Here is a 26,323-nt window from a genome sequence, read left to right as displayed (position 1 = left end):
CCAGTAAGTAAAGGCCCAGAGCCATCAATCACTCCTCATACGATAAGCCTTTCATTCCCGGAATCATTCTTGTAAACCTCCTCTAAACCCTCTTCAATGTCAGCTCATCCTTTCTTAAATAAGGGGCCCAAAACTGCATACACTACTCCAAGTGAGACCTCACCAGTGCCTTATAAAGCCGCAGCATTATATCCTGGCTTTTATATTCTGGTTCTCTTGAAATGAATGAAAACATTGTATTTGCCTTCCTCACCACCAATGCAACTAGCAAATTAACCTTTAGGGAATCCTGCACGAGGACTCCCAAGTCCCTTTGCATCTTGAATTTTTGAATATCCACCTTGTTTAGAAAATAGTCTACAATTTTATTCCTTCTATCAAATTGCATGACCATACACTGCCTGACATTATTCCATTTACCCATTCTCCTAATCTGTTCAAGCCCTTCTGCAGCCTTCCTGCTTCCTCAACTCTACCTGCCGCTCCACCTATCTTCTTGTCATCCACAAGATTGTCCACAAAGCTGGCAATTCTATCATCTGGATCATTGACATAAAAAGAAGCAGTCCCAACACCAACCCTTACTAATCATCAGTAGTCACTGGCAGCCAATCAGAAAAGGCTCCCTTTATTTTTACTCTTGGCCTTCTGCCAGTCCTGGTCATATCTTTCCTGTAATACCATGAGCTGTTATCAAGCAGCCTCATATGCAGCACTTTATCAAATGCCTTCTGAAAATCCAAGTACAGTACACAACGTCTATCAATTCTTCTTTGTCTGTCCTGCTTGTTATTTCTTCAGAGAATTCCAACAGGTTTGTCAGGCAAGATTTTCACTTGAGGAAACCATGCTGACTTTGGCGTATTTCATCATGTGCCTCTAAGTACCCTGAGACTTCATCCTTAACATTCAACTCCGAACATTTTCCCAATCACTGAGGTCAGACTAACTGGCCTATAATTTACTTTCTTATTAGAATGATTGTAGTAGAGGTGTTGCTACCTAATTGATTGCGGTCTGTTGTTCTGGAAGTCAGGATGCAGTTGTAGAGGGAGATGTTGACTTCCAGGTCTCGGAGTTTGGTGGCTTGTAATAATAGTATTGAAGGCGGAGCTGTAGTCAATAAACAATTGTCTAACATGAGTGCCTTTACTGTCCAGATGTTCCAAGATGAGTATAGGGCTAGGGAGATGATGTCTGCCGTGGACCTAATTCAGCGGTACGTGAATCGCATTGGGTTAAGTTTGTTAAATTGTCTAGTTTAATGGAGAACATGCATACCATGAGTAGCTTTTCAAAGCACTTCATGATGATGGATGGCAGAGCCACTGGGCTATTTTTGTTTAATTATGTTACCTTGTTTTTCTTGGGTACTGGGATTATAGTGTCTTAAAGCAGGTGGGAACCACAGATTGAAGCAGGGAGAGGTTAAAAATGTCTACAGATATTCTGTCAGCTGATCTGCACAGGTTCAAAGGACACGGTCAGGGATACCATCTGTGCCAGATGCTTTCTGTGAGTTCACTCTCCAGAAGACTGATCTTGCATCTCCAACAGTGACTGGGTTTAGGTGCACTGGAGGCTGTTGGGGTGGGTGGTGACATACCAATCCCTTTCCTTGTCATAAACACCAGAGTAGATGCATCAGATCTGAGACTCAGTTGGTGATACTTAATGACTCAGAGTCAGAATATATTGGAATCAATTCCTTTTGTTTCCTAGTATGCAAAACCTAGGTTGATAGTCCAATCAATTCTGAGAAGGTTCTGCACTGGGAAGCAGCATCTCAGAAAAATGCATTAAACTTTGGGTCTGTTGTTAGCGATCCCAATGTGTTAGTTTGAAGAAAACCAGGCATTCTCCCTGAAGTCTGCCCACATTAAAATGTGTTATTTGAGATGATCTTGTTGCATGCGTTGGGTGTGTACATAATCACTACATTTCCAACATTACAATAATGACTACAAAGTTATATTTATGAGGTTTTCAAGGTGATGAAAGATGCTTTATAATTGTAAGTTGGTATTGAAGGCTTAATATTGCACTTAATTTTACGTAGCATTCTCATTTTTTTGGTTTCTTTCTTCACTTGTTCTGGCAGGAGTATACTTGCTGACTGCAATTTCACTTTGATATGTCACTAGAGATGAGTGGATTATGGCTGAGAGATTGTCAAAAGATGGATATTTGATTTTGTCTATTATACATGTTATTTTGCATCTACACTTCTCTACCTTTATAAAGTTAAGAAGAATTTGAGAATGTTGGATTGGTTTTAGTTTCAGTTAAAATGTATAGAGCAATATGATGAGTTGTGATATTTGAGGTTGGGATTATAACATCAGTTATCCAATTTTCAGGAGTATAAATTGTACCATGTTATTGAAGTGCATTTCGAATGGTAAATGAACATTTAATATCTTCAGTTTCTTGACAGTAAGTGGAGTAATTCCATTTTGTAATTTTATTCAGGAAGTCGATTTAATCGAAAACCCCATATTGCTATGTGTACCTCAATGTATGTCTAAAAGTCCAGAAGTGACTTTCTTGTCCTCAAGGACAACGTATTTACTGTATTGCCAGTAAAATATTTTTCATTGTTGCAAATGTATTGTGGGCAAATAAAGCAGTTAATTTGAACACATCAGGGTCGACAGACAGAAATGACCTTGTCATATGGAAAATTTCTAATGAGGTACGACGTTGGCAGAGTATACAAGAACATCTCTAATCCATTAATTATGGAGAATTTGTAGTTGGGGAGGGGGTGGGAGGATGAGGGAAGGAGGATTTATTTTTTTTTAAAACACATCTCTATTTGTTCAGAAGAATACCAGGATTGTTTGGGAAACTGCTGGAATTTGAAACAATTTTGATGAAGGGTCTTGGACCTTGTGCATTATCTAGTGTCTCTTTCTACAGATTCTGCTTCGCTGGCTGAAGTCTTCCAGTATTTGTGTTGCCAGGCTTGTGTTAATATCTTATCCATTAAATGGTACTGCTGCCTGTGCTGTGCATTGTTTGAATTCTTAGTCGAACTTGGAGAGGGCTTAATCCCACAACCTTTTGACATTGAGGCAAGGGTTTTTTCTCTGAATCAGGCTACCAATTTAAGTTTTTTTTGTAGCGTGTCACACCAGACAGTCAGCCATTCTTGTCTGGCACGTGGTGTCGAGATTGGTCTCCTTTCAGATTAACCGAGTCACGATATAAACGTTCCTGATGCAACCCTTTTTTTTTTACAAAGCCGAGTGGCTAGCTCAACGCTCAACCCGGCACGGATGGAAAGTGTGCTCGGGGGGTGGCTCGACTTGGATTCGAACTTGGGAGCCTTTGCTCCGGAGTCCGGCGCTGATGCCATTGCGCCACCAGCCGGCCTAGGCTACCAATTAATGCTTTCAAAGAGTGGCATAGTAGCTCTTTACTATTAACAGACTAGAGTGTTTATGAAATTCAGTATTTTAAGTAGACCTATTTTGCAGTTCTAATCTATTTTACGATATAAGATTGTTGTGAAAGGTTGCAGTCATGCTTTAAGTTTCAGCGTCAATTAATTTTTGAACCAGTGCTGCATTTTAGTTGATGATTCTGAAGATGCAAATACTATTGGACTACATTAGTATGAAACTTAGTACATCTGGTTTTGGTTAAAGCTATTTTAAGCAAGGTTTTACTTTGTGATAGTACTTTGCTATTATGCAATATTACTAGTTGCATACCAACAAAAGGTTTACATAAGTTTGTTGTGTACAAATTAGCAACTGAATTTCTTAAATGGTTCCACAGTAGTATGTTTTGAAGAGTAAAATCTTGAAGTGTTCTGAAATCATAAAAGACTTGAATATGTTTCATTGTATCACTGCACAAATTGGCCAGTGCATTTACATGCTTTTCAGTGATAACTGTCTTTGGACGTACTGAAGTTGAAAAGGGTTCAATGTACTGTAATTCTATGATTTAATATCAAAATTCAACATTGCTATTTTCCTTTTATTGTTTTACTGCTGTGTACTGAAATGAGCCACGTGTTTATATTTTAATTCTCAATGAAGTACAGTTTACTCAGAATTTCCCTTTTTCTTTCATTCAGACAATGCCTTTCACAGGAGGAGGATCTAGAAGTTGTGCTGACCAAAGCATTTAATGAGACGGATAAGGAATTTGCAAGACAAGTTCATTTATCTAAAAATGGTAGGGATCTTTTGATGGAAAGTTTTTCCTCCATTAAGAAAACTGAGTTAAAGTGAGTTGCTGTAGCATTAAATGTGATAAATATTTATTTTAGCCATCTGTTGATGCAGTTGCAAATAACTAATTCAAAAGATAAATAGTATGAAAATTAGATTTCTGTATTTCCCAGGGCAAGGACTACACTAAACTTGTATGATTAAGTGACCAGTGTTTCTTAGCAGTTTAAGGTTAATGTTTGTTATTTATAGTTCATAAGTATTAATGTTGCTGATGAAAATAAGATTATGCAACTGAAATGTGAAAGGTTTAATCCATTATAACTAACAAAGTTAAAAGTTGTGCTGCTGGATTGAAATGTCATTACATAATCTTAGTTTTCACTAAGTTCCAATTTTACAATCTTTTATGCTGTAACAATGTTTTAATACCAATTCACAGGGTAATTGTGTTCTTTACTGCCAAAGACTTTTTGTTTCTAAATTTCTAACAGCTTAAATGAGGACCAGAGAAATACATAATGCTTAAACTAAAAAGTTTTATTTTTCATTTAATATTAATTTGAAAGTTTGCCCTATGGATGATATTTTAAATGAGCACAAGACTATTTCCTGGAAGTTACTGCATTGTTGGCTTCTGTTACTTGGAAAAGCAATTTGATGATTTATAACAAACCACCTTTGTTTGGAAGTTCTGTTTTTATTAAACATGCTTGAGTTTATTATAGTAATAATGAGATATTTATTCAGTGTACAACTAAATAGTAATCTATTTCCTTGTAGCTGAATATGAATTAATTTTAGTATTGAATTTCAGTACCATGCCTACCGAAATTTTAGTTATATTAATTCACGATTACTCTTTTGTACGTGAAATTGATGCCCACTGCTTAACCTAGAATTATCTAATGTGCCATGAAATCTGCAGAGAAGTGAAAAATGGGTCGATGATCAGAAGGCAAACAAAATTGGCAAACTAAACCAAACATTCTGCAGTGAATTAGAGTTGATTTTATTTGGGAAAGCAGTTTAATTTATTAAATGAATGCATTTTTATTTGTACACTGGTAGATTTGTATCACAGAAGGCTTTTCCACCTGCCATGCCCATGCCAGGCCTTTTTTTAAAAAAAAACACAACAACTGGTTGCAGGGACTAATTCGATTTTCCAGCACTTGGTCTGTAGTGTTGTAAGTCATGATATATCCAGGTATCCAGGTTCTAAAATGTGATAAGAATTTCTACTTTTTAACCATCTTTACAGGCTGAGTTCCAGTACCATATTATTCTATGGATATTAAATTAATCATCCACTAAGTACTTTATCCTCTTACCCACCCCAATTCAACTATTTGGCTATTACAGGTGCACCCTAGGTTATGAATGTCTAGGCTATGGACAGCCCATAGATATGAGTGTTTGAGAGACTAGTGGACGTAGTAGTGGGAAAAATAGTAAACAGCCCAGATCATCACAAATAAAACCCTCCCCACAATTGAGTTCATTTACAAGGAGCGCTGTCACAGAGGAGCAGCATCCATCATAAAGGAACCCCACTATCCAAACCATGTTCTTCTCACTGTTGCAATTGAGGAAGTAAGGAGCCTCAGGTCCCACACCACCAGGTTCAGGAACAGTTATTACCATCAACCAAAAGACTTTTAACCAGATGGGATAACTTCACTCACCCCAACACTGAACTATGGACTCTAAAACTCATGTTCTTAATATTTATTATTATTATTTTTCTTTTTGTATTTGCACAGTTTGTTGTCTTTTGCACACCGGTTGTCCGTGTCTGTCGTATGAAGTTTATCAATGATTTGTTTCTTTCTGTTTACTGCAAATGCCTACAAGATAAATCTCAAGGTAGCATGATATGTATGTTAATAATTTTTTTTGAACTTTGAGACTAGTAGGATTTGCCAACTTCCGTAGAGCTGCAGGTGCTTTCTCTTTTCTTCTCTTAACCCCACTCCCAAAAAGTTGTGACGATTTGGGCTGGATCAAGCAGAACTGGGAGCCCTGAAAAGACTTAGTCACTGACTCGATGAGGCTGACTGCAGCCACTCTTCTCAAGCCTGTCTGCTCTCCTATTGCAGCTGTTTCTTCTGACACACTGTTCTTCATATCTGACGAGCTAGTTTGAGTTATAAACAGTTTTGTCAATGGAACTCTGTCATAACCTGGCAACTGCTGTATCTTAAATCTGATCTTGGTTAATAACTTGGCTATTTTTATTCACTATTTGTCCTTTCTGTACTTTTTTATAGTTCATTTCTAATAAGCCAGTCTTGCCTTATGACATAAAAAAAGCTCCATCCCACCTTTCTTCATAATTGTCTTTTTACTTGATAACTTATGTTTGTCTCCCATAAATTCTGTTGAATTCCACGCATTGTGGTGTGGTGACTAGAATTGTGCACATCTATTTAGTAGTCGTTATTTAACTTCTATAGGTATACCTTATCTTACACAGTACGTACCTTTATTACTACATTGGCTGTATTGTTTGACCAACCTTGTTTCGAGTTGAAAGCAGAGTTACTTCCTGTCTTGTGGACTGTTTACCTTCAACTACCACCTTCTAGCAAACTAATTCCTCACTGCATGAGTAGATCTAAAATTTTCTGTCCTTTGTGTTGACAGATTGCCCTGCTGGTTACAAATCTAGTTTTGAGTTTACAGCTGAATAGATGGAGGCCTCTAGCAGAGTGAAAACTCAGGAAAGAGTCAAATCTGTGGCTTAGTCTTAACTCCAACATGAGGAAAGGGAAGTGAATGCTGTGTCCAGATAATCTCTTGCCCAAAATATCAGCTAACAACGTATTTTGGGCAAGCCATGACAGGAAAATGTAACAGTAGGTCAGATTATTTTAATTTTTTTTCAAATGTCTGCCTCCTTAAGTTTCTTAAGTTTGACGTTACACCATCATGATATTTCTTAGAAATGTCGTGTTTTGCTTTAGTGTGGGGGAGCAGTAATGTGGGATGTTGGTGTGGGGCTGTTGCATTCCTCAAAAAGAAAGCCAAGAAATGTCACCCAATGTTTCCAAATCAGTGATCGGTGAAATGAAGGTAATTTATCATCAGTGCACACTAAGGCCAGTTATATGATGCCCACAGGCCAGTGTAACCACTGTGATGCAGAATTTACCTGAGTCTTTTGACGAGTATGTACATTCCAAATTCTTTATTTGTTTATCTTCCCTAAATGCATTACTTCTAACCTTGTTATCCATGTAGGGATACAGGTACCACTGAGGGCATATCTTCTGTCAATCTCGGTCTATTTTTAATGGGTAAGGCTCAACGTACAATATGAAATTGGGAACTCTCTTTGGAGAAACTTACGTGTCAACAGTATAAGAAGCTAGTTTATCTACAGCATTGGTAATGGAGGACAAGAATCAAGAATGCATGTGCTTTAATGTCATTCTGCTTCCATAAAAGCCACACTGTTTCAATAAAAGCCACACTGCAATACCTCTCCCATTGTATTTAGAAACAACTACAGATGTGAATAATATTAAAATGATAAATCATGAGGGTAAATGCAATTTTGTTTTAAACAGTTCTGTATGCTCCAGCTAAGTAAATTAGTTGTGCTTGGATTTCATGAAGATGTCCTTGTAATTAAGTACTTTTCATTAACCATTTCACTTGCTTGCATGTGGCTTATACACAACTCATTCAGAAAGAATGCTGGATTGGGCTATAAGTGGAATGTAGCAAGCTGCTAGACATCAGGGACTTCATAGTAATTTAACTTGTTATAGTTGGTGAGCTGCTTTGGTCATCATGTTTCCTGTTGTAAATGTTTTTCTTCATTGTAAAACACCTCTGTGCAACCCTATGCAATGAGGGACAGTTGATGTCTTGGCTTTAAGCCCAAGTCAAAACATCTGAATTCCAATGTTGGTCTTTTTTCATGTCTTCATAGAGAAATATTTTTTAAAGATGTACATTTGAGCCATTATAGAAGATCTTAAAGAAAAGTAGAATAAAGTCACAGGGCATAGAGAAATGTGGTACAAAACAGATACAACTTTGGATGAAATTGCAGGAGGAGAAGTTTAGTCTATTATTTTCTTCATTACTGCTGTTTTTGATAGCCATTTTTGCCACATTTAACCATGTTTTTTCCCCCCATTTTTCTATCTGTGTTGACTGAGCTGGAGGATAGATGAAGAGTTAAATTGTATTGGGCCATATATGGGGTGGCTACATCTAGTCTACCTAGGCTACCTCCTCCACTATCCACAATTATCTGGATGAAATTTCAGATCAGAATGTCCTGTGCAGTGCCACTTCAGTGGCAGTGAAATACATTGACAGCTGGTTAAACTAGCTAAGTTGACGTAGATTTGTGATTTTTATTTTTTTTATTTTTCATTTCCAAAAGGGATCTCAATTGCCTTTCTGCCAGCTGTAAATAATATGGGGGTAAGAAATATTTGGAGGAATTAGAGGCATTAGTTTTTATTTGGTGATCCGTGCCTTAAGATGCTCACTATAATGAATGTGTACAATAAATGTTTGTGTAGCTTTAATACTAGTTAGCATAGAGCACTACAACACTGAAACAGGCCCTTTGGCCCATCTGGTCTGCTTAGTCCCATCTATCTGCACCAGACCCTAGCCCTCTATATCCTTCTCATCCATATGCCTGTCTAAGCTTCCTTTAAATGTTACAATTGAACCCTTATCTACCACTTCCACCGGGATCTTGTTCCATGCTTGCGCGCCCTCTGAGTGAAGAAGTTCCCTGTCAGATTTGCCTTAAATATTCACCTTTCACTCTGAACTTGTGACCTCATCTAGTCTTACCCAGAGTTAGGGAGGAAAATCTGCTTGCATTAATCCTAACTCACTACTTATTTAATTTAACTTTTTTAAAAAAAGTGTGTATTTAAAAAAATGTAAATAACTTTACAATTTTTATAATGTATTTCATTGTACTGCTGCTGCATAACAAATTTCATGACATTTGTTAGTGCTATTAAATCTTATTCCGATTGTGATTCACTACTTCTCAATTTTGTATACCTTTATAAGATCTCACCTTGTACTCCTGCACTTCACGAAAGTCCCAATCTGTTCAGCCTTTCCCTGTAACTCAGGTCCTCAAGTCCCAGCAACACCCTTGGAAATTTTCTTTGCATTCTTTCAAGCTTATCGATATATTTCCTATAGGTAGATGACCAAAAATGCACACAATATTCCAAATTAGGCCTCACCAACATCTTGTACAACTTTAACATACCAACTCCAGTACTCACTGCTCTGTTTTATGAAGGCCAATGTGTCTTATGCCCTATTTATCCGTGACATCACTTTCAAGAAATTATGGATCTCTATTTGTTTTTAGTGCATTTTCCCAGCTTCTTTCCCTCCGCCCTTTGATTTCTCAATGGACAATGAACCCATTAACACTATCTCACTATTTTCCCCCTCTCTTTGCACTACTGATTTAATTTTTTTATATATACTTTATTACGTATTGCAATGTACTTCTGAAACAAGATAACAAATTTCACAATATATGGCAATGATACTAGATCTGATTCTGAAATTATACAATTGTACCTGCATCAACCACTTTCTCTGGCAGCTCTTGCCATATACTCACCGTCCTCTGCATGGAAAAAGCTTCCTCCAAGTACCTTATAAATCTTTTTCCTCTCGCCCTATATTTTTGTCCCCTAATTTTGAACTTCCCTGCTCTGGGGAAAAGACTTGCCATCTATCTTATCTATGGCTCTCATAATTTTAAACGTTTCCATAAGGTTACCCTTCTTTTTCAAATACTCCCAACGGATATCATCCTAGGCTAGCCAACCTTTCTGTATAACTTAGACCCTCCAGACCTGAGAACATTCTTAAATCTTTTCTGTACTTTCCAGCTTAATGTCTGTCCTATAATAGGGTGTCCAAAGCTACACACAGTACTGCAGGTGTGGCCTCATCAATGACTTGTACAACTGTAAGTTAATATCCCAACTCCTATATTTAGTGTCCAAACTCATGAAGGCCAGCAGCATGCTAACAGCTTTCTCACTACCCTCTCAAGTTGCGACACAGTTTTCAATGAACTATGCACTTGTACTTCTATGCACCCACTAATTACAGTTCTTGGATTGAATCGAACAGCGTATGAACTAAGTTTGGATTCTTGCATTTGTACTGAAAATGGAGCTCATCTCAAAATACAATGTATTTTAAAACTTGCCCAATGGAGATTTGATAATTTGCATTCAAAATTGGCTTGACCATTACAAGACAGGGTAGGAATGGAGGAATGTGGATCATGTGCAGGCAGATGGGATTAGTTTGGATTGCCATTGTGGGCTGAAAGAAATTTTACTGTGCTGTAATATTCTATGTAAGCTAGTGTGACAGCTGAAGTTTAGTTATGTTGTGCCCCAACTCCTTTTGTTCTGCTTTAATAATGGCTTTTGATCTTTAGTATTCATTTGTTTATGGGAGGGAGTGGGAAGAGGTATTACTTCAGTTTCAGATTTTTAAAAATACATTGTCATAACCTTGTCAAGTGGCTCAAGGGTTGACTAGCTTACTCCTCCTCTATACTTGCCTTTCATGTCTAGAGTCCAAAAGCATGGCTTAAATCAATCAGGTGTATTACCTTGAGTTGAAACATCTCTGATGTTATTTCAATTCATTTCTTGATCTGTGCAGATGTGGTGAATTGAAGTTTTTTTTCCCCCTATGTGTAATGCAGATTGTTTCTTTAAAGCCCAACCATCTTGGCAGAACAACTTATTTATCCACAGTTAGATGTGATTGGTGTGTAGTAAGACATCTGGTAGAAGATAATTGTGCAATACAAATTTAAAATGGGGAAATAACAGTTATTGTTACTTGAAAGGGTAGTAGAAACAAATCTTCATTGTATTTATAAAATACTTGGATGTGTTGTTAACATTGTACTTGTAGGACTATACACCTTGTGCTGGAAGATGGGATTAGGCTAATTAGTTTTTCAGCTGACAAGTGTAAGAACCTTGTTAGGTATTTCCTGATTCTATGAACAAGGCCATGGGAGGACCGATTAAGTTTTCCAATAATGGGATTTGTCCTTGTAAAAGTATATTTGTGTTTATGATGTCCTTACTTATATTATGTAATCAATAATGTTGTGACAGTTAACACCTTCCAAAAGCTAAAACTCAAGTGGGATGTAAAAGTAGTGTTTTTTTTAAATTGTGCAAATGCTTATTTAAGTCATCTCTGTTCTGAAACAAAAGATCCACAAATAATTTAAATAGTAAAAGTTGACCAGTTTGAGAGCTATTGATAAGTTACAATAAATGCTATAGGAGTCCTGATGAAGGGTGTTTCTCCATCCCTCCCCATACAAGCTAGCTAGAATTGAGTTGCAAAACTTAACTGCAATAGCCACGAAGCATTATCCAGTAACTGTGGTTAATGGGAGTTTGATTAGTGTTCTACTTCAAATGGAAAAACTGTTGTAAAATTGAACAGTAAAGAGCATTTTAATCCTGCAGCATAAATTTAAAGCTGCTGTGTATGGAATTGCAGTAGCTAAATTTGTGTATGGTAATTAAATTAGGTATAAATATATTGAATTCAAGGCATTGCATTAATGTAGGTCTTAAGCATGTCACCTTCCTTCACTACTGTGTGCAACATTTTCTATGTTTTGGTATTTGTTATGAAATGTGTTAGTTGCTATGCCAAGAACAGGCTACTCCAGAACATGCAATTAGTGTAGGAATAATTATGCAACTGAAATGACATTAAAGGAAAATTCTGTGTTTAAGTCTGTAGTTTAAAGCTTTTCTTTCTTTCTTTCTTTCTTTCTTTTTAAATCTTTTTATTGAGTAAGTATACAAAAAAGGTAAGCCATATAAACATTAATACAATGTTAAAGTATAATAAAATTCCAAAAGATAACAATACCAAAAAGAAAATACTACAAACAATGTAATTTAAGCATAAGAAACCAAGATAACATAATAGTATACTAGATTTTATATATATCAATGGAAAAAAAGAAAAAAAAACCCCAAAAAAAAACCCACCGTGCAACTAACTAAAAGCAAAGCAAAGCAATGGGCTAACTTGAAACCAAACAGAGTTAAACTTAAAATCACGTCCTCAATCCCGACCTCCATTAAAACAGTGAAAAAAAAACAAGAAGGGTAAATATTACATTAAATGAAAATATCGAATAAAAGGTCCCCAAATCTGTTCAAATTTAAATGAAGAATCATAAAGGTTACTTCTAATTTTCTCCAGATAAAGCTTTTCTATACTCATGACATTTAGAAATCAGCTCTGGGGGTTTAGCGTCTCCTCCCTTAATTCTCCAGTCTCAGTGTCTTTTTCTCTGAAGAATGCCAATAGGAAGTTTTCATTTAATATCTTGCTCATTCCCCGGCTCTGCATACGCACTCAAGTGACCACTTTATTAGGTACAGGAGGTACCTAATAAGTGCTACTGAGTGTAGATGACCTTTCTGGCCTCTTAGACGAATTCCTTCCTTGACTACCCTCTTGCTTCTAATATACTTGTAAATGAGTTTGGGGTTCTCCTTAATCCTTGCTAAAGTCATTTTATGGCCCCAGTTTCTTGAGTTTTCTTTCCTAAGACCTAGGAGAAAAACCTCAAGTTGTAGAGTAATAGAGCATGAAAACTTTGGCCCAACTCATCCATGTCCCAATTGTCAATATTTGCCCAAATCCCTCTAAACCCCTCCTATCTGTGTATTTATCCAAATGTCTTTTGGTTGTTAATGTACTTGCCTCACCACATCCTGTAGTAGCTCATTTCGCATATGCATTACCTTCTGCATGAAGATTCCCCTTGAATTACTTATTAAATATTTCACCTTTCTTAAATCCATAACCTCTAGTTTTTAGTTCCCCTTTCCTGGTGAAAAGACTCTGCATTCACTCTGTCTATACCCCTCACGATATGTACTCCTCTGTCAGGTCACTTGTCAATCCTGTTTGTTCCAAGGAATAAAGACCATGTTTGCTCACCCTCTTCCCTAAAACTCAGGCCCTTGAGCTCTGGCAGCATCCTCATAAGTCTTTGCACTCTTTCTAGTTTATTGATGCATTTCATGTAACAGGGCAGCCAAAACTGTACACAATGCAGTTTTGCCAACATCTTGGTACAACTGTAACATAATGTATCAACTCCTATATGGAGTGCCATGACTGATGAAAGCCAGTGTACCAAGCACTTTCAGCACCCCACCTAATTTTGACACTGCTGTCAGTAAACTTTGTACATATTTCTTGGTCCCCTTAACTAATACTTGTTGATGCACCATAGAATGCATTCTATTAGTACGCAGAGCAGCCTGGTCTAGCAACTGCTCTGCGTGTGACGCAGGAAACTGAAGAGAGTTGTCCTGAGCTGTGTCCACATCCTGGAAACCAACCTCCCCTGTATAAACTTTGCCTTAGTAAAGAAGCCAGCATAATCAATGATCCCATCTACCCCAGGCATTTTCTCTACCCATAAGGCAGAAGATACAAAAGCCTGAAAGTATGTACCACCAGGCTCAAGGAGTGCCTCTATCACACTTGAATGGTTCCCTAGTTTGACGAGGTGGACTCTTTCCCTCAATCTACACCTCAAGCTTGCACTTTAATGTTTACCTGCACTATACTTGATTCTGAAACCTGTTTTTGTTTTACCTAGTATTACATAAGTGCACTGTGCAATGAATTGATCTGTATGTACAGTATGCAAGACAAGCTTTTCACTGTATTAGTACTTTTGACAATAAAAAAAATTCCATTCCAACACTTTCCAGGGCCCAACCATTCACTGTACAAGTCCTACATTAGTTCACTTTCCCAAAATGCGACACTTCAGACATCCAAATTGAAAACCATTTGCCAATCTTCTGATCACTTAACTAGCTAATTAAGAACCCCTGTAAAGTTTGAAACCTTTCTTCACTATATTTTAGTATCACCTGAAAACATACTAACAATGGCTTGTACATTCATATCCAAATTGATTGTATAAATAACAAACAAAAGTCCCTGCACCAACCCTGTGATACACCACTAGTCCAGGCCTTCACGGAAAAAAAACACTTTTGATCTTCCCACTCTGCTTCCAATTATGAATCCAATTGGCTGTCTCTTCCTCAATCCCATGCAATCAAACCTTCCAGACTAGTCTGCTATGCAGGTTAAAGGCTAAACTTCATATCAACAGCATCCACTGCTCTGCCCTCAACTGTCCTCTTGGTTACCTCTTGGAAGTGACTAGTTTGATAATTTTCCATACTTGAAATACCTTTACTTTCTTTTCCCTCATCGAATCTTCAATATTGTTCATCGGCCAGTATTCTCTAACTTGCCATCTTTGCCTCTTCCCCTTAAGTCTTTAAAAACATGATTCCCCCCCCCCCCCATTATATGGTGACATGATACAGGGATTAGGAAGTGGAGGGGTGAATAATGCTGGTTTTTGATAGTATTGATTGTTGCTCTGTGCTGTGAGATGGGTCATGCTGGTAATCAAAGGGTCATATTCTATGGGATATGTAATAGAGCATCTTTTGCTGAAGCTGCATGTAGGGCCAACCCCATTAGGATTCAATAAATAAATATGGTTATTTGGATCATAGCCTCCACTATTCTGCAGTTTTAGGTGCAGTTTACTGTAATAACTAACCTACCAGCCCACATGTATTTGGAATGCAAAAAAAAACTGGAGTACATATGGGAAACTCCCATGGATTCAGGGAGAGCATGTGAATTCTAATTTGCACTAGATATCAGGATTGAATTCTCTTTAATTGAGTTGTGAGATATCAAGCCTACTAGTTGCACCACTTTGATCTGCTGGAGATCAGCCCTGTTCTAGTGGGAAGCATTTGGAGATGAAATTCAGTGTATTAATATTGTCATAGGCTTTTGAGGTTTAAAAAAAAAATGACTGCTTAATCCATTTAGTTTTTGTTGGAGAATGACAGCTGTCTGCTGTGCTTCAAATGAATGTAATCCACACTGTTGTCTGAGAAGCAACTCTTTGGTAACTGGAAAAAGCTGATTAAGCAGGGCATGAATTAGACTATGTTCTCAATGGTTTCATTTGTACTTTTCAGTACTAGGATGATGACACCTTACTGGTTCCATGTTCGGTTGAGCTTAAGGTTCTGATTTCTTCTGTCTCTGTGGAATTTGCACATTCTCCCTATGACTGTTGATTTCCCTTGGGTGCTTGCACATCCTAATGATGTGTGGGTTGGTAGGCCAATTGGTTACATAAATTCAAACTCACTCAACTCTTTAGGTGATTGCCAGAGTCTGGGGGAGATGATTTTAATTTGGGGAGATTAAAAAAGGATCTAATATAGATGGATGCTTGATGGTTGGCATGGGCACAGTGGGCTGAAGGGCCTGTTTTATGCCGTAGGTGGTACGTAGTTAAAGGACAAGTGAGGGAGAGGTTGTGGGAAATGGGAATAATGTTCTGACAGCCAGTATAGGTCAAAGAGGTTGAATGGCAATGTACAAAAAGTATTCATTGTCCTATAGAGAGAGTCACTAGGACATCAGACTAGCTCATTCTTGATGGTAAAACTCAGAAAATGGCATTTCTCTTTCACTCTGCTGTCTTGGAAGGGGTACCCAGTACCTTGTATTTTAAGTTAGTTATTTCCTACTTACTGTATTTCTTTCAATGCAGCAGTGTCAAATCATTTGAGTTTCTGACCATGATAGTGGAATTACATACAATTTTTTTTGGGGGGGGTGCTGCCTATAATAGTTCAGACACTCTCAATCATCTCATTTGAGGAGGAGAAATTTGTATGTGATGGTAATTGTATGTCAGGTGTTGCATAGGCTTGATGGACCATGGTCTTGGTGTATTGGTGAGAAATTGTCAAATTATTGAACCATGATCATTAACACACACACACATGCATAGTGGTAAATACACTTCTAGCTAAGTTCAGATACTATGGCCTTTGCTCATTGCTACCACCTCACTTCTCACCCTTCCCCTTGATCTTCCCTGTCCAAGAATGCCTTTTGTGTCCCCCTAGGCCCTGGCCCTGGCCAACTCCTATTCTCTCTCACATCCCTTTGTCATACTATTATTTACATTTCTCTTAAGTCTTCCCTATCCCTCCTTGTTCTAGCCCAGAGAACAGCCTTCATCTTCACTATTCCCACTTCTACTGAGCAATCTCTCGGCGGCTGACAGTAACTGCTTTGGGTCTACAATGTTCACAACTTTGTCCTGCTGTAGATTATTTCTGGGATTGCCTTTCTTGATTGCACACCTAATCCCATTCCAAATTGAGTTTATACCTGTGGTATGACCAGTCTACATTCTCTATGATCCTGAATTACAAGACTTAAAACTTAGTATAGTCAGCAGCCAGTTTCAGAATTTTATGCTATAAAGATTCATTCTTGTTTATTCAGATATATTTATGCTCGTGAATTTGACTGAGTAACTTTCAGCAAGTTTCCTTATGACTTTCCATTTTGTTTCTGGAAGAATTTAACTTTCTTTCCATAAGCCCTGTATTCTGGAAACTTGAAATTTGTGCTCATTGGATTTTCATTTTTAAATAATGTGCTGAAATAAAGATGATAAATTACTTGGTGATAGGAGTCTGCTTTAAAAAAAACAATGCACAAGTTTATTAAAACTACTTTTTTTGACTTGGTTCTGGAATAGCCTGTACTTTAAACCTAATGCTCAATCTGCACTAAACTGCATTGCTAATATCGTACAAAATATCTTCTGGCATTATGGACAATGTATTTCTTAGAGCTTACAATTATAATATACCTTTCCAAATGTTAAGGATATTATTCTGGCATTTTGTATAGTACTGTAAATCAGATACTGCAAAGACTTTTTGGCAATTTTAACATCTGCCTTTTGGTTCTACCATGATCTGTTGTTGCTCTGTAACACTGGGTAATATTTTTAAGAGCTACAGATGAAATTTAGATGAATAAAAGTTACTTCTGAATATTCAGATGTAAAGGATTGGAAGGTGGAATTCAAAATCTTTAATATTTTAGAGTTGGCACCATTTTTAATTACCTTGCACGATCCTCTTCTATACGACTTACCAGGTACACATTAGTAAAATCAGTAAATTTTTTGCATAATTTCACATTGCAAACATTTTCATCCAGCTCCAGTTATTATATTTCCAGTGTTGCAGGAATTGTTTGGACATCCCTGCGTAAATTTCCTATTTGCCTCTGTGTACATGTTATCTATAGCAGTGTCTGTACCTGGTCTGTTGCGCAGCACCAGCGGCTCTAGAACTGGAGGCCCTGGACACTGTTGGGCTTCAGTGGAAGGAGAACTGCTCCCTTTTACTCCCAGGTGAAGGAGTCCAGCGGTTCCTAGCCTGGACTACTGGAAGGTCCCTTACATCCTCTTTGTCCCATTAGTAAAATCTGCTCCAGTGAGTGTTCAGACCTGTTGAAGAAATTAGTAATGTAGTATTGTTAATGAGGAAAATTTGTAATGTATGTTTTGTCTTACTTTTAGAATTTTTTTTATAACCTGTGTAGTTAGATGGATACACAATTGCATTTTAATCCTTGCAGCTAGTAAATTTAATTCTCTATCAAAGTCTGCAGAAATTATGAATTTAAAAGCAGGTAAAGGAGTTTAGCTAGAGTTCTTGGAGTAAATTTTTGTATACTATATCAAGCAGGTATTTTTCCTCTTAAACTAAGAGTAGCTATTTGAAAACATTGTGTGTGAAACTTCTATGAACATATAGTTGTACAAACTTCTAGAGTAGACCAGTTGGCATCAGAAATTAGATAATGTTTTGGGTTAAGTCCTTCATCCTATTGTATTGAAAGATCCTTGCAAAGTTTCAGCATATCGTAACTTTCATCTTGATTTCTTCTGTTTGGTTTTCCTTCTTTATTTCTCTTCCCTATTCTGTTTGCACTCACCTAACACCTTCACCTGAAGGGACACTGGTTTACACCCCTTCACTCTGCTGACTCTTTCACCGTGCAATACTAGTATATTCTCCCCTTTTTAATATTTGATAACATGGAATACTTTAGATTTAAGGAGAGGAAATATTAGATTCTAGTAAGGCATTTCTTTGAAGTGTTTTTGGGAAAAAAAAACTTGGCACAAATTTTACAGAAGTTGTCATTGTGTTATTCACTATAATTTTATGAAATTCTGGAATTTCTACACATTATTTAACACAAATGCCAAAGTTGCAGCCATTGTTGTGCTGGTGGGTTTATTGACTATTGTAAATTATCCCTTGGTATGGCACTAAGTAGCTAAAGAATCAAAGGTGTATTATACAGGACTGGAGGGAAATTGTATGGAATGGGATACTACTAGAAGCTGTCATTTGCCAAGTGGCAGCCTCCATTGTTTTTCATTCTTGGAATAGTTTCAATTAGAACATAGAACAGTACCACACAGGAACAGGCCCTTCAGCCACAATATTGTGTCAAACCAAATAATCAAATGGCCAACTAATCTATTCTGCCTACACAATGTCCATATCTTTTCATTTTCCTCACATTCATGTGCCTATCTAAACATCTCTTTACAAAGTACCTAATGTATCTACCTCTACTAACACCCCAGCCAGCACATTCAAGGCACCCACACATCTTGCCTTCACATCTAGTTTGAAATTACTCCCTCTCCTTAAATGAATGCCCTTTGGTATTGGACATTTCAATCTGGGGTGTGGGGGGGGGGGGGGAATACTGTATCTATGCCTCTCATAACCTTTTAACCCTCTCAGATCTCCCATCAGATTGCCAGTCAGAGATAGCAGCCCAAGTTTGTCTAATCTCTCATTATAGCACATGACTTCTAATCAGGCAGCGTCCTGTTAAACATCTTCTGCACTCTCTCCCAACACCTCTACATCCTTAATAGAGCAACCAGAACTGTAAACAATACTCTAGATGCAGCTTAATTAGAATTTTATAGTGCTGCAACATAACGTCCTGACTTTAGAACATACAGTAAAATGCTTTAAACCTTGAACATTTAATGTAGCACAAAAAAATTGCAAATCCTGGAAACTTGAAACTGAAGTCACTGTTTCGGGTCTTCAGAACTGAAAGTGGGAAGAAAGTGAAAGTGACTATTTCAGGTTGCATAGTTGGGGGGGGGGGGAGAACAATATCTGTAGTGGAATGCAGATCCAAGATGTCAAGGTGGCAGTTGCTTTAATAACCAGCATTTGGAGACAATCATGGAGATGGTAGGGGTAAAAGGGGGTTGTGTAAAACTGTTAATTCTGTCTTAAGTCCCAAGGTTTTTAATGTGCCCATGTGAAAGATGAGGTGCTGTCCTTCAGCATGAGCATTGTTTTTGTTTTATACTTGATACCCCCAGGGGTGCCCGAGAGGGGGGGAGGATGAGCACCCCAGTCAGATGGACACAACGACATCAGACCCAGGCAATGAACAAAGGACGATGAGGAAGCAGTGTGCATGTGGCAAAATCTGCAAGAACGATCGCAGCTTGAAGATCCACTAAGTGTTTGGCGGGAGCAGGAGCAGCACAACGCGCAGGTGTCCAACCTGGTGAGACGAAGGAGGGGCCAGGCCCGGAATCACCCCATAGTGCCCGGAATCTCCAAGTGTTGCAAACTAATCCCTCTAACATGAAGTCTAACAGGAGGTGGATCAAATGGCCTGCAGCTAACGTGACTTCACTGTGGAAGCAGTTTGACGAAGATGTCAACCAAATTCTGGAGGCAACGGCGAAGGGAGGGGTTGATAGGAAGCTGCAAGTCATGACAACAAATTATTGTTAGTATCGCAGCTGAACGGTTCGGAGAAGAGAAGGAAGGCTCCAAAACATCTAACTCGAAGAACCAAAGAGCATAGAGGATCCACAACATCAGGCAGGAGATGAAAGTGCTGAAGTCCTAATACAAGGAGGCAGGAGAAAAGGAGAGCATTGGCTTGGCCCAGCTGATGTGCATACTACGAAAGAAGATCAGGGTCCTCCGCCGGGCAGAGTGGCATCAGAGGCGGCGTCGTGAAAGGGCTCGAAAACATGCGGCCTTTATTGCCAACCCCTTCAAGTTCACCAAGGAGTTGCTGGGGGAGAAACACAGTGGGAAATTGGCCTGTTCGCAGGAAGACATAGACCAACATCTGAAGAAGATAAATAATGATCCTGAAAGAGAGCAGGAGTTAGGAGAGTGCAACATCCTAATAGACCCACCTGAACCGGATGTGCAGTTCGACATGTCAGAGTTGCAATTAAAGGAAGTCCGCAAAGCAAGGGCAAGCTCGGCTCCAGGACCAAGCAACACCTCGTACAAAGTGTACAAGAACTGCCCCAAACTCCTGCTGCGTCTGTGGAAGATCCTGAGAATCTTCTGGAGAAGGGGGAAGATCCCAGAACAGTGGAGAGTGACTGAAGGGGTGTGGATCCCGAAGGAGGAAAATTCCACCCAGATAGATCAGTTTCGCATCATCTCCCTGCTGTGTGTCGAGGCGAAGATCTTCTTCAGTGCAATTTCTAACTGGCTGTGCACCTACCTAGCAAAGAACACCTATATTTATACATCAGACCAGAAGGGTGGCATTTCAGGGATGCCGGGCTATCTGGAGCACATCGGTGTGGTGACACAGCTCATCAGGGAGGCCAGAGAGAACAAGGGCAACCTGTCAGTGTTGTGGCTCGACCTGGCAAATGCATATGGCTCCATTCCGCACAAGCTGGTGCAGCTCACACTGACCAAATATCACGTCCCCAGCAGAATCAGAGACCTTATCGCTGATTATTACAGCAACTTCAGGATGAGGGTCTCTTCAGGAGCAATTACATCAACCTGGCACAAGTTGGAGATCGGCATCATCACAGGGCGCACTATCTCAGTGACACTGTTCTCCCTAGCCGTGAACATGCTCACTAAGTCTGCTGAATCAGAGTGCAGAGGGCCCAGAATGAATTCCGCTCAACGGTAACCACCTATCAGGACATTCATGGATGACCTCACAGTCACCACAGAGTCAGTCCCAGGCTGCTGGAGGATTCTGCAAGGGCTTGAAAAGCTGGTGGAGTGGGCCTGGATGCGTTTCAAACCTGCCAAATCAAGATCGATGGTGCTGAGGAAAGGGAAGGTGGAGAACAAGTTCTGGTTCAGCATCGCAGGCACAGCCATCCCAACCATCACAGAAAAGCCAGTCAAGAGCTGAGGCAAAGTTTTTGACAGCTCTTCAAGGGACACAACATCCATTCAGGCAACCTGCACCGAGTTGGATGGCTGGCTGAAATCTGTGGACAAGTCTGGCCAACCTGGGAAGTTTAAAGCCTGGGTGTATCAGCATGGCATTCTTCCCAGAATCCTGTGGCCCCTCCTCGTCTATGCAGTTCTGATCTCAACAGTCGAAACCTTAGAGAGGAGGGTTAGCACCACCTCAGGAGATGGCTGGGCTGTCAAAGAGCCTGAGCAGCATCGCACTCTACGGACACCACAACAAACTGCAACTGCCCTTCAAATCCTTGGAGGAAGAATTCAAGGTAACAAGAGCCAGAGAAGTGCCACAGTATAGGGACTCAAGTGACCCGAAGGTGGCTAGAGCAGGGATCCAAGTAAGTACTGGCAGGAAGTGGAGGGCAGAGGAAGCTGTTCAGGAGGCAGAGGCGAGGCTGCGTCACAGGAGGCTGGTGGGAGTGGTCACACGAGGCCGAGCTGGGCTAGGATCCTTTCCAACTCCCCAAATGGACACCAGAGGGAAGGAAAGGCATCGTCTAGTTCAGGAGGAGGTGAGAGCAGTAGTGGAGGAGATGAGAGCCTGCAAGGTGGTGGGAATGAAGCAACAGGGAGCTTGGACAAAATGGGAGAATGCAGTTGAGAGGGAAGTGACCTGGGCTGATCTTTGGAAAGCCGAACCACACCGCAATCAATTTCTCATCCAGGCAGTGTACAATGTGCTTCCAAGCCCATCAAACCTGCACACATGGGGCAAGGCAGAGTCATCTGCGTGCCCACTGTGCTCCAAGCGAGGGACCCTGGAGCACATCCTCAGCGGCTGTGCAAGGGCACTTGGTGAGGGACGGTACAGGTGGAGGCATGATCAGGTCCTGAAGACCATCGCTGAAGCCATCAGCGCAGGAGTTGAGTGGGCGAAGCAGTCCCGACCCTCCATGCAGACCATTGCCTTTGTCAGAGCTGGGGAGCAGCCAATACCAGCCAAAAGAACATCTGCAGGCATTCTGACCTCTGCAAGGGACTGGCAACTGTTGGTGGACCTCGAAGGGCAGCTGAAGTTCCCCAACCATATTGCAGCCACCACCCTGCGACCAGACATTGTCCTAGTGTCTGAGTCTACTAAGCAAGTGGTGCTGCTGGAGCTGACAGTCCCATGGGAACATAGCTTGGAGGAAGCCTTTGAAAGGAAGCTCTCCAAGTACGCAGGACTGGTCAGCAACTGTCAGCAGGCTGGATGGAGAGCGAGGTGTCTCCCAGTGGAGGTTGGTTGTAGGGGATTCGTAGCCCGTCCTTTAGTTAGAGCCTTCAGCATTTTGAGCATCGAGGGAGAGAGGAAGAGGAGAGCCATCCGCAGTATCACCGCTGCGGCAGAGAGGGCGTCAAGGTGGCTGTGGCTCAAGAGAGGGGAGTCATGGAGTCATAAGTAGCTGGCCATCTTGGCACAAGCTGGGGTCTGACCAGCCCCGACTGAGTCACCTGGAGGAGGTTGTATGATGTTGAAAGACCCGAAACACCCAATGGTTCCAGGAACATCACTGAAGATGTGTCCAGAAGCATCAATAGATGTATGTACACAGCCTGTGAAATATCTGGGGACTTGATCGTGGTCCAAGTGTTGAGGTGAAATATTGCTAGTTTCCTCCATGTTGACTGATACTACTTTTGTGGAACTGAGAGCGACTTTCAGAATATTCAGTTTGGTACAGAAATTCCATGGTGCTTTCAGTGTTTTTTCAAGAACTGGCTGAAACAGAACTGCTTGTGGAGTCTAGACACCTGATAAATATGCAGTTAATTCTTAGCTGTAAAGGAAATCTATTGTAGGGCATGATGGCAAATTTAATTTATATTTATTAAATTTGGCTTTTTTGAATATTTTGTTTAAGTGTAAGGCTTTAAGTAAGAAATTCAAATTTCTGATGATTTGGTTCTTATTAGCATTTAAAATACAAGAAACAGGTTTGACTTTTGAGAGTTAAAGGACAAAAGTTTAGGGGTAACATGAGGGGGAACTTCTTTACTCAGAGTGGTAGCTGTGTGGAATGAGCTTCCAGCAGAAGTGGTTGAGGAAGGTTCAATGTTGTCGTTTAAAGTTAAATTGGATAGATATATGGACAGGAAAGGAATGGAGGGTTATGGGCTGAGTGCAGGTAGGTGGGGCTAGGTGAGAGTAAGAGTTTGGCACGGACTAGAAGGGCTGAGATTGTTATATGGTTATATGATTATAGGTATAACCAGTGTTGATTCAATTAAATCCATGAAACGTGGTTCAGCCAGTGCCATTCTCTGGGCTTGCTTCGTTACCAATCCCATCCACATTTCATGATGGTGCTTATCTGAGACTTCACCATTAAGGATCAGACCTCTGAGAGCTTAAGTTTCAGTTAGGAGAGTCAAAGTCAATCACAGAGTAGCACTTGGATCAGAGGTGAGTGCTGGTTGGCTCACTATAGCAGGAAATTCTAAGCTTTGTGATTGGTTGCTCAGCCTATTGCAAGAAATAACAATTTCTGGATACTGGGAATCTTGAACTGGTATCCAAGTTGGGGTTGTTGATAAAAGGCAGTTTACAACAAAGAACTAGGCATTTGAGGGAAATTTTCTTCAAATTTTGTGGCTAGCGCAATTGCATTATTGATTGAAAGTTCTGTGTCAATGAGAATACTGTCCCATGTATTATCTTCCATAAGAAAAGCAATTTATTATAGTTAAATATTTTAATAAGGGTGAGAGATCAGCATTAATCAAAATAGTTCATTTCAGTTTAAATTTGTAATGTGTGATTTTTTTTTTTAAAGCAGTTGAGACCAGTATCATCAAGGTATATTTTACTGCTCCCTAAGAAATATTTTTACATTTACATTTAAGGGGGAGTGGGATTGTCAGAAATGTTAATTTAACGCAATTTAGTTTAAATGGTGATTATATTATAAGTTATCATCCAATGCATAGACAGATACAGTAAATATTTCCTGATCTATACAGAGGAAGCTGCTCCAAATAGTTAATTTACTAGGCAGGTTATTAGAATAGCAGCACCATATATGTGAAGATTGTTTTAATGCGCTGTGAGATATTGGGAGTCATTTCTACTGAATCAGAAGTCTGAGATGAAAACCTAAATTTTTATTTGGGTTTTTCTTATTCTCATTCCTAAAAGAATTAGGAAAGTGTATGTGGAGACTAGTTTCTGTAGAAGTATTTATCATACTTGTTACTGTTAACCCTAATTTATGAAAGGCTTTCCTGGACTTCTTTCACTTGCAATATGTATTGTTCCTGTTTGATTGTTATTGACAAGCATAGAGCAGAACATTGAGTGTCAAACAAAGTTTCTGTACCAGCTATTATTGAGAATATGCATAGTTTGACTTTTCTGATTGAGCTAGTTGGCATGTCAGTCTGTCTTTGCAAGTGATGCTGGACTATGTTGCTGTGCTGTGATAGTGGGGTACCTTCTGGTGATAGGTGAATCAAGGGCTAATTTGTTGGGAGGTCCTTGGGAGGGGTAAAAAGAGCCCAAGCTGAGGAGGCTTAGTTTGATTAAAACAAAAGATCTAGAAATCTGACCCCAATTTTCAATTATCTAAAATGTTACTTTCATTCTAGGCTTTGGGTGTTGTTCATGAATTTGTATTTTGAAATTGGAGTTCTACAAAGGAACCCCTTCTAAAATATGCAGATAGCACAAAAATACCTGCTATATAGTATACAATTTTAATTGAACTTGCTATTTAGTTGTATATATCCTTTCAGTAATTGTTTCTGCATTATTGTTACAACAGGGCTTGATGCTAACTGGAAACTAATCCAAATGTTGCCAGTATTCTCAAACTGACAGTTCATAAGCTAAAGTTTAGTGCCTTGTACATATCTTTGGATACAAGCTTTTAAAAATGCTGTGATTTTTAGTCATTTTTGCATGACCTAAGTTGAGCATATAGCCCTGTTAACAAAATATAATACCCATTTTCTAGTTTTAATTGCATTTTAATGCCTGCATGCTACAGCCTTTTTTTGACATTTCTGCTTATTTAGCAATAATTTTGACCATAATTAAAATACTGATTTTGATACTTTTTTAAATGCTTTCAATTTAGATAGTATACTCCATACTTTGAAAAACTAACTTAAAATGTTTCTGATTTTAGCCTCCTTCCTTACTTCTGGGACAACTGCCACTGTGGCTCTGTTACGTGATAGCATTGAGCTTGTGGTGGCAAGTGTGGGTGATAGTCGGGCAATTCTTTGCCGTAAAGGAAAACATAAGCGACTAACTGAGGACCATACTCCAGAAAGAAAGGATGAGAGGGAAAGGTAATCCTTAATGAAAATAATGTTAGTAGAATTTGTTAAGAATCCATGTAGTTCAGTTCACATTGTTAAGTTTAAATGTACACCCTATCCTCGTTATATGCGGGGGATACGTTCCTCACAGTCAATGCATAATGTGAAATCGCATAATATGAATAATTATTTAAATAGAGAAAATAAGGAAGTGTTCCAGAGGGCTTCCTAAATATGTTTTATCTGTAATTTATTCACATTTTCCTACCAATATGACACAAAAACAGTACCACAAGACAACATTTGTATTATTTCTTCAATTTAAGATAATATGCAATGTAATAAATCATAGAAAGTTAACATCCTAGGGTGTACAGTACTCACCAACAGTGGCAGGTGTGTTCGCTCCGGGAGATGAGTGGTTGTTGTGGTGTCGGGCAACTTTACATGGATAAGGTGGATGGTTGTGGTCGTCAGGATCATATCAAGCACAGCAAGGGGTGAAGGAAGACTCAGAGAACTCTTAGAACTGCGGACAGCAGGAGATGACACCAATTTGAAGAAAGTGGTGAGGGTTGTTTGCTTGGCAGCGTTTTGTTTTTCAGCATCAATTTGCTT

At 39.3% G+C, this 26,323-nt stretch overlaps 1 protein-coding gene across 3 annotated transcripts in view; it reads left to right on the top strand.

The window, feature by feature from the left end:
• Window positions 1-26,323, top strand: part of ppm1kb (protein phosphatase, Mg2+/Mn2+ dependent 1Kb) — a 47,562-nt gene that overhangs the window by 7,213 nt on the left and 14,026 nt on the right. For all 3 annotated transcript variants that reach the window (XM_063046826.1, XM_063046828.1, XM_063046829.1), the window contains exons 3-4: window positions 4,091-4,191; window positions 25,570-25,735. In XM_063046826.1, coding sequence (XP_062902896.1) covers window positions 4,091-4,191; window positions 25,570-25,735 — 267 coding nt within the window. The remainder of the gene's footprint in view (window positions 1-4,090; window positions 4,192-25,569; window positions 25,736-26,323) is intronic.

Source organism: Mobula hypostoma, chromosome 4 (assembly GCF_963921235.1).
Source record: "Mobula hypostoma chromosome 4, sMobHyp1.1, whole genome shotgun sequence".
NCBI classification, from domain to species: domain Eukaryota; kingdom Metazoa; phylum Chordata; class Chondrichthyes; order Myliobatiformes; family Myliobatidae; genus Mobula; species Mobula hypostoma.
The sequence above is the reverse complement of the archived record's forward strand: the minus strand, read 5'-3'. Positions and strand labels throughout refer to the sequence as shown.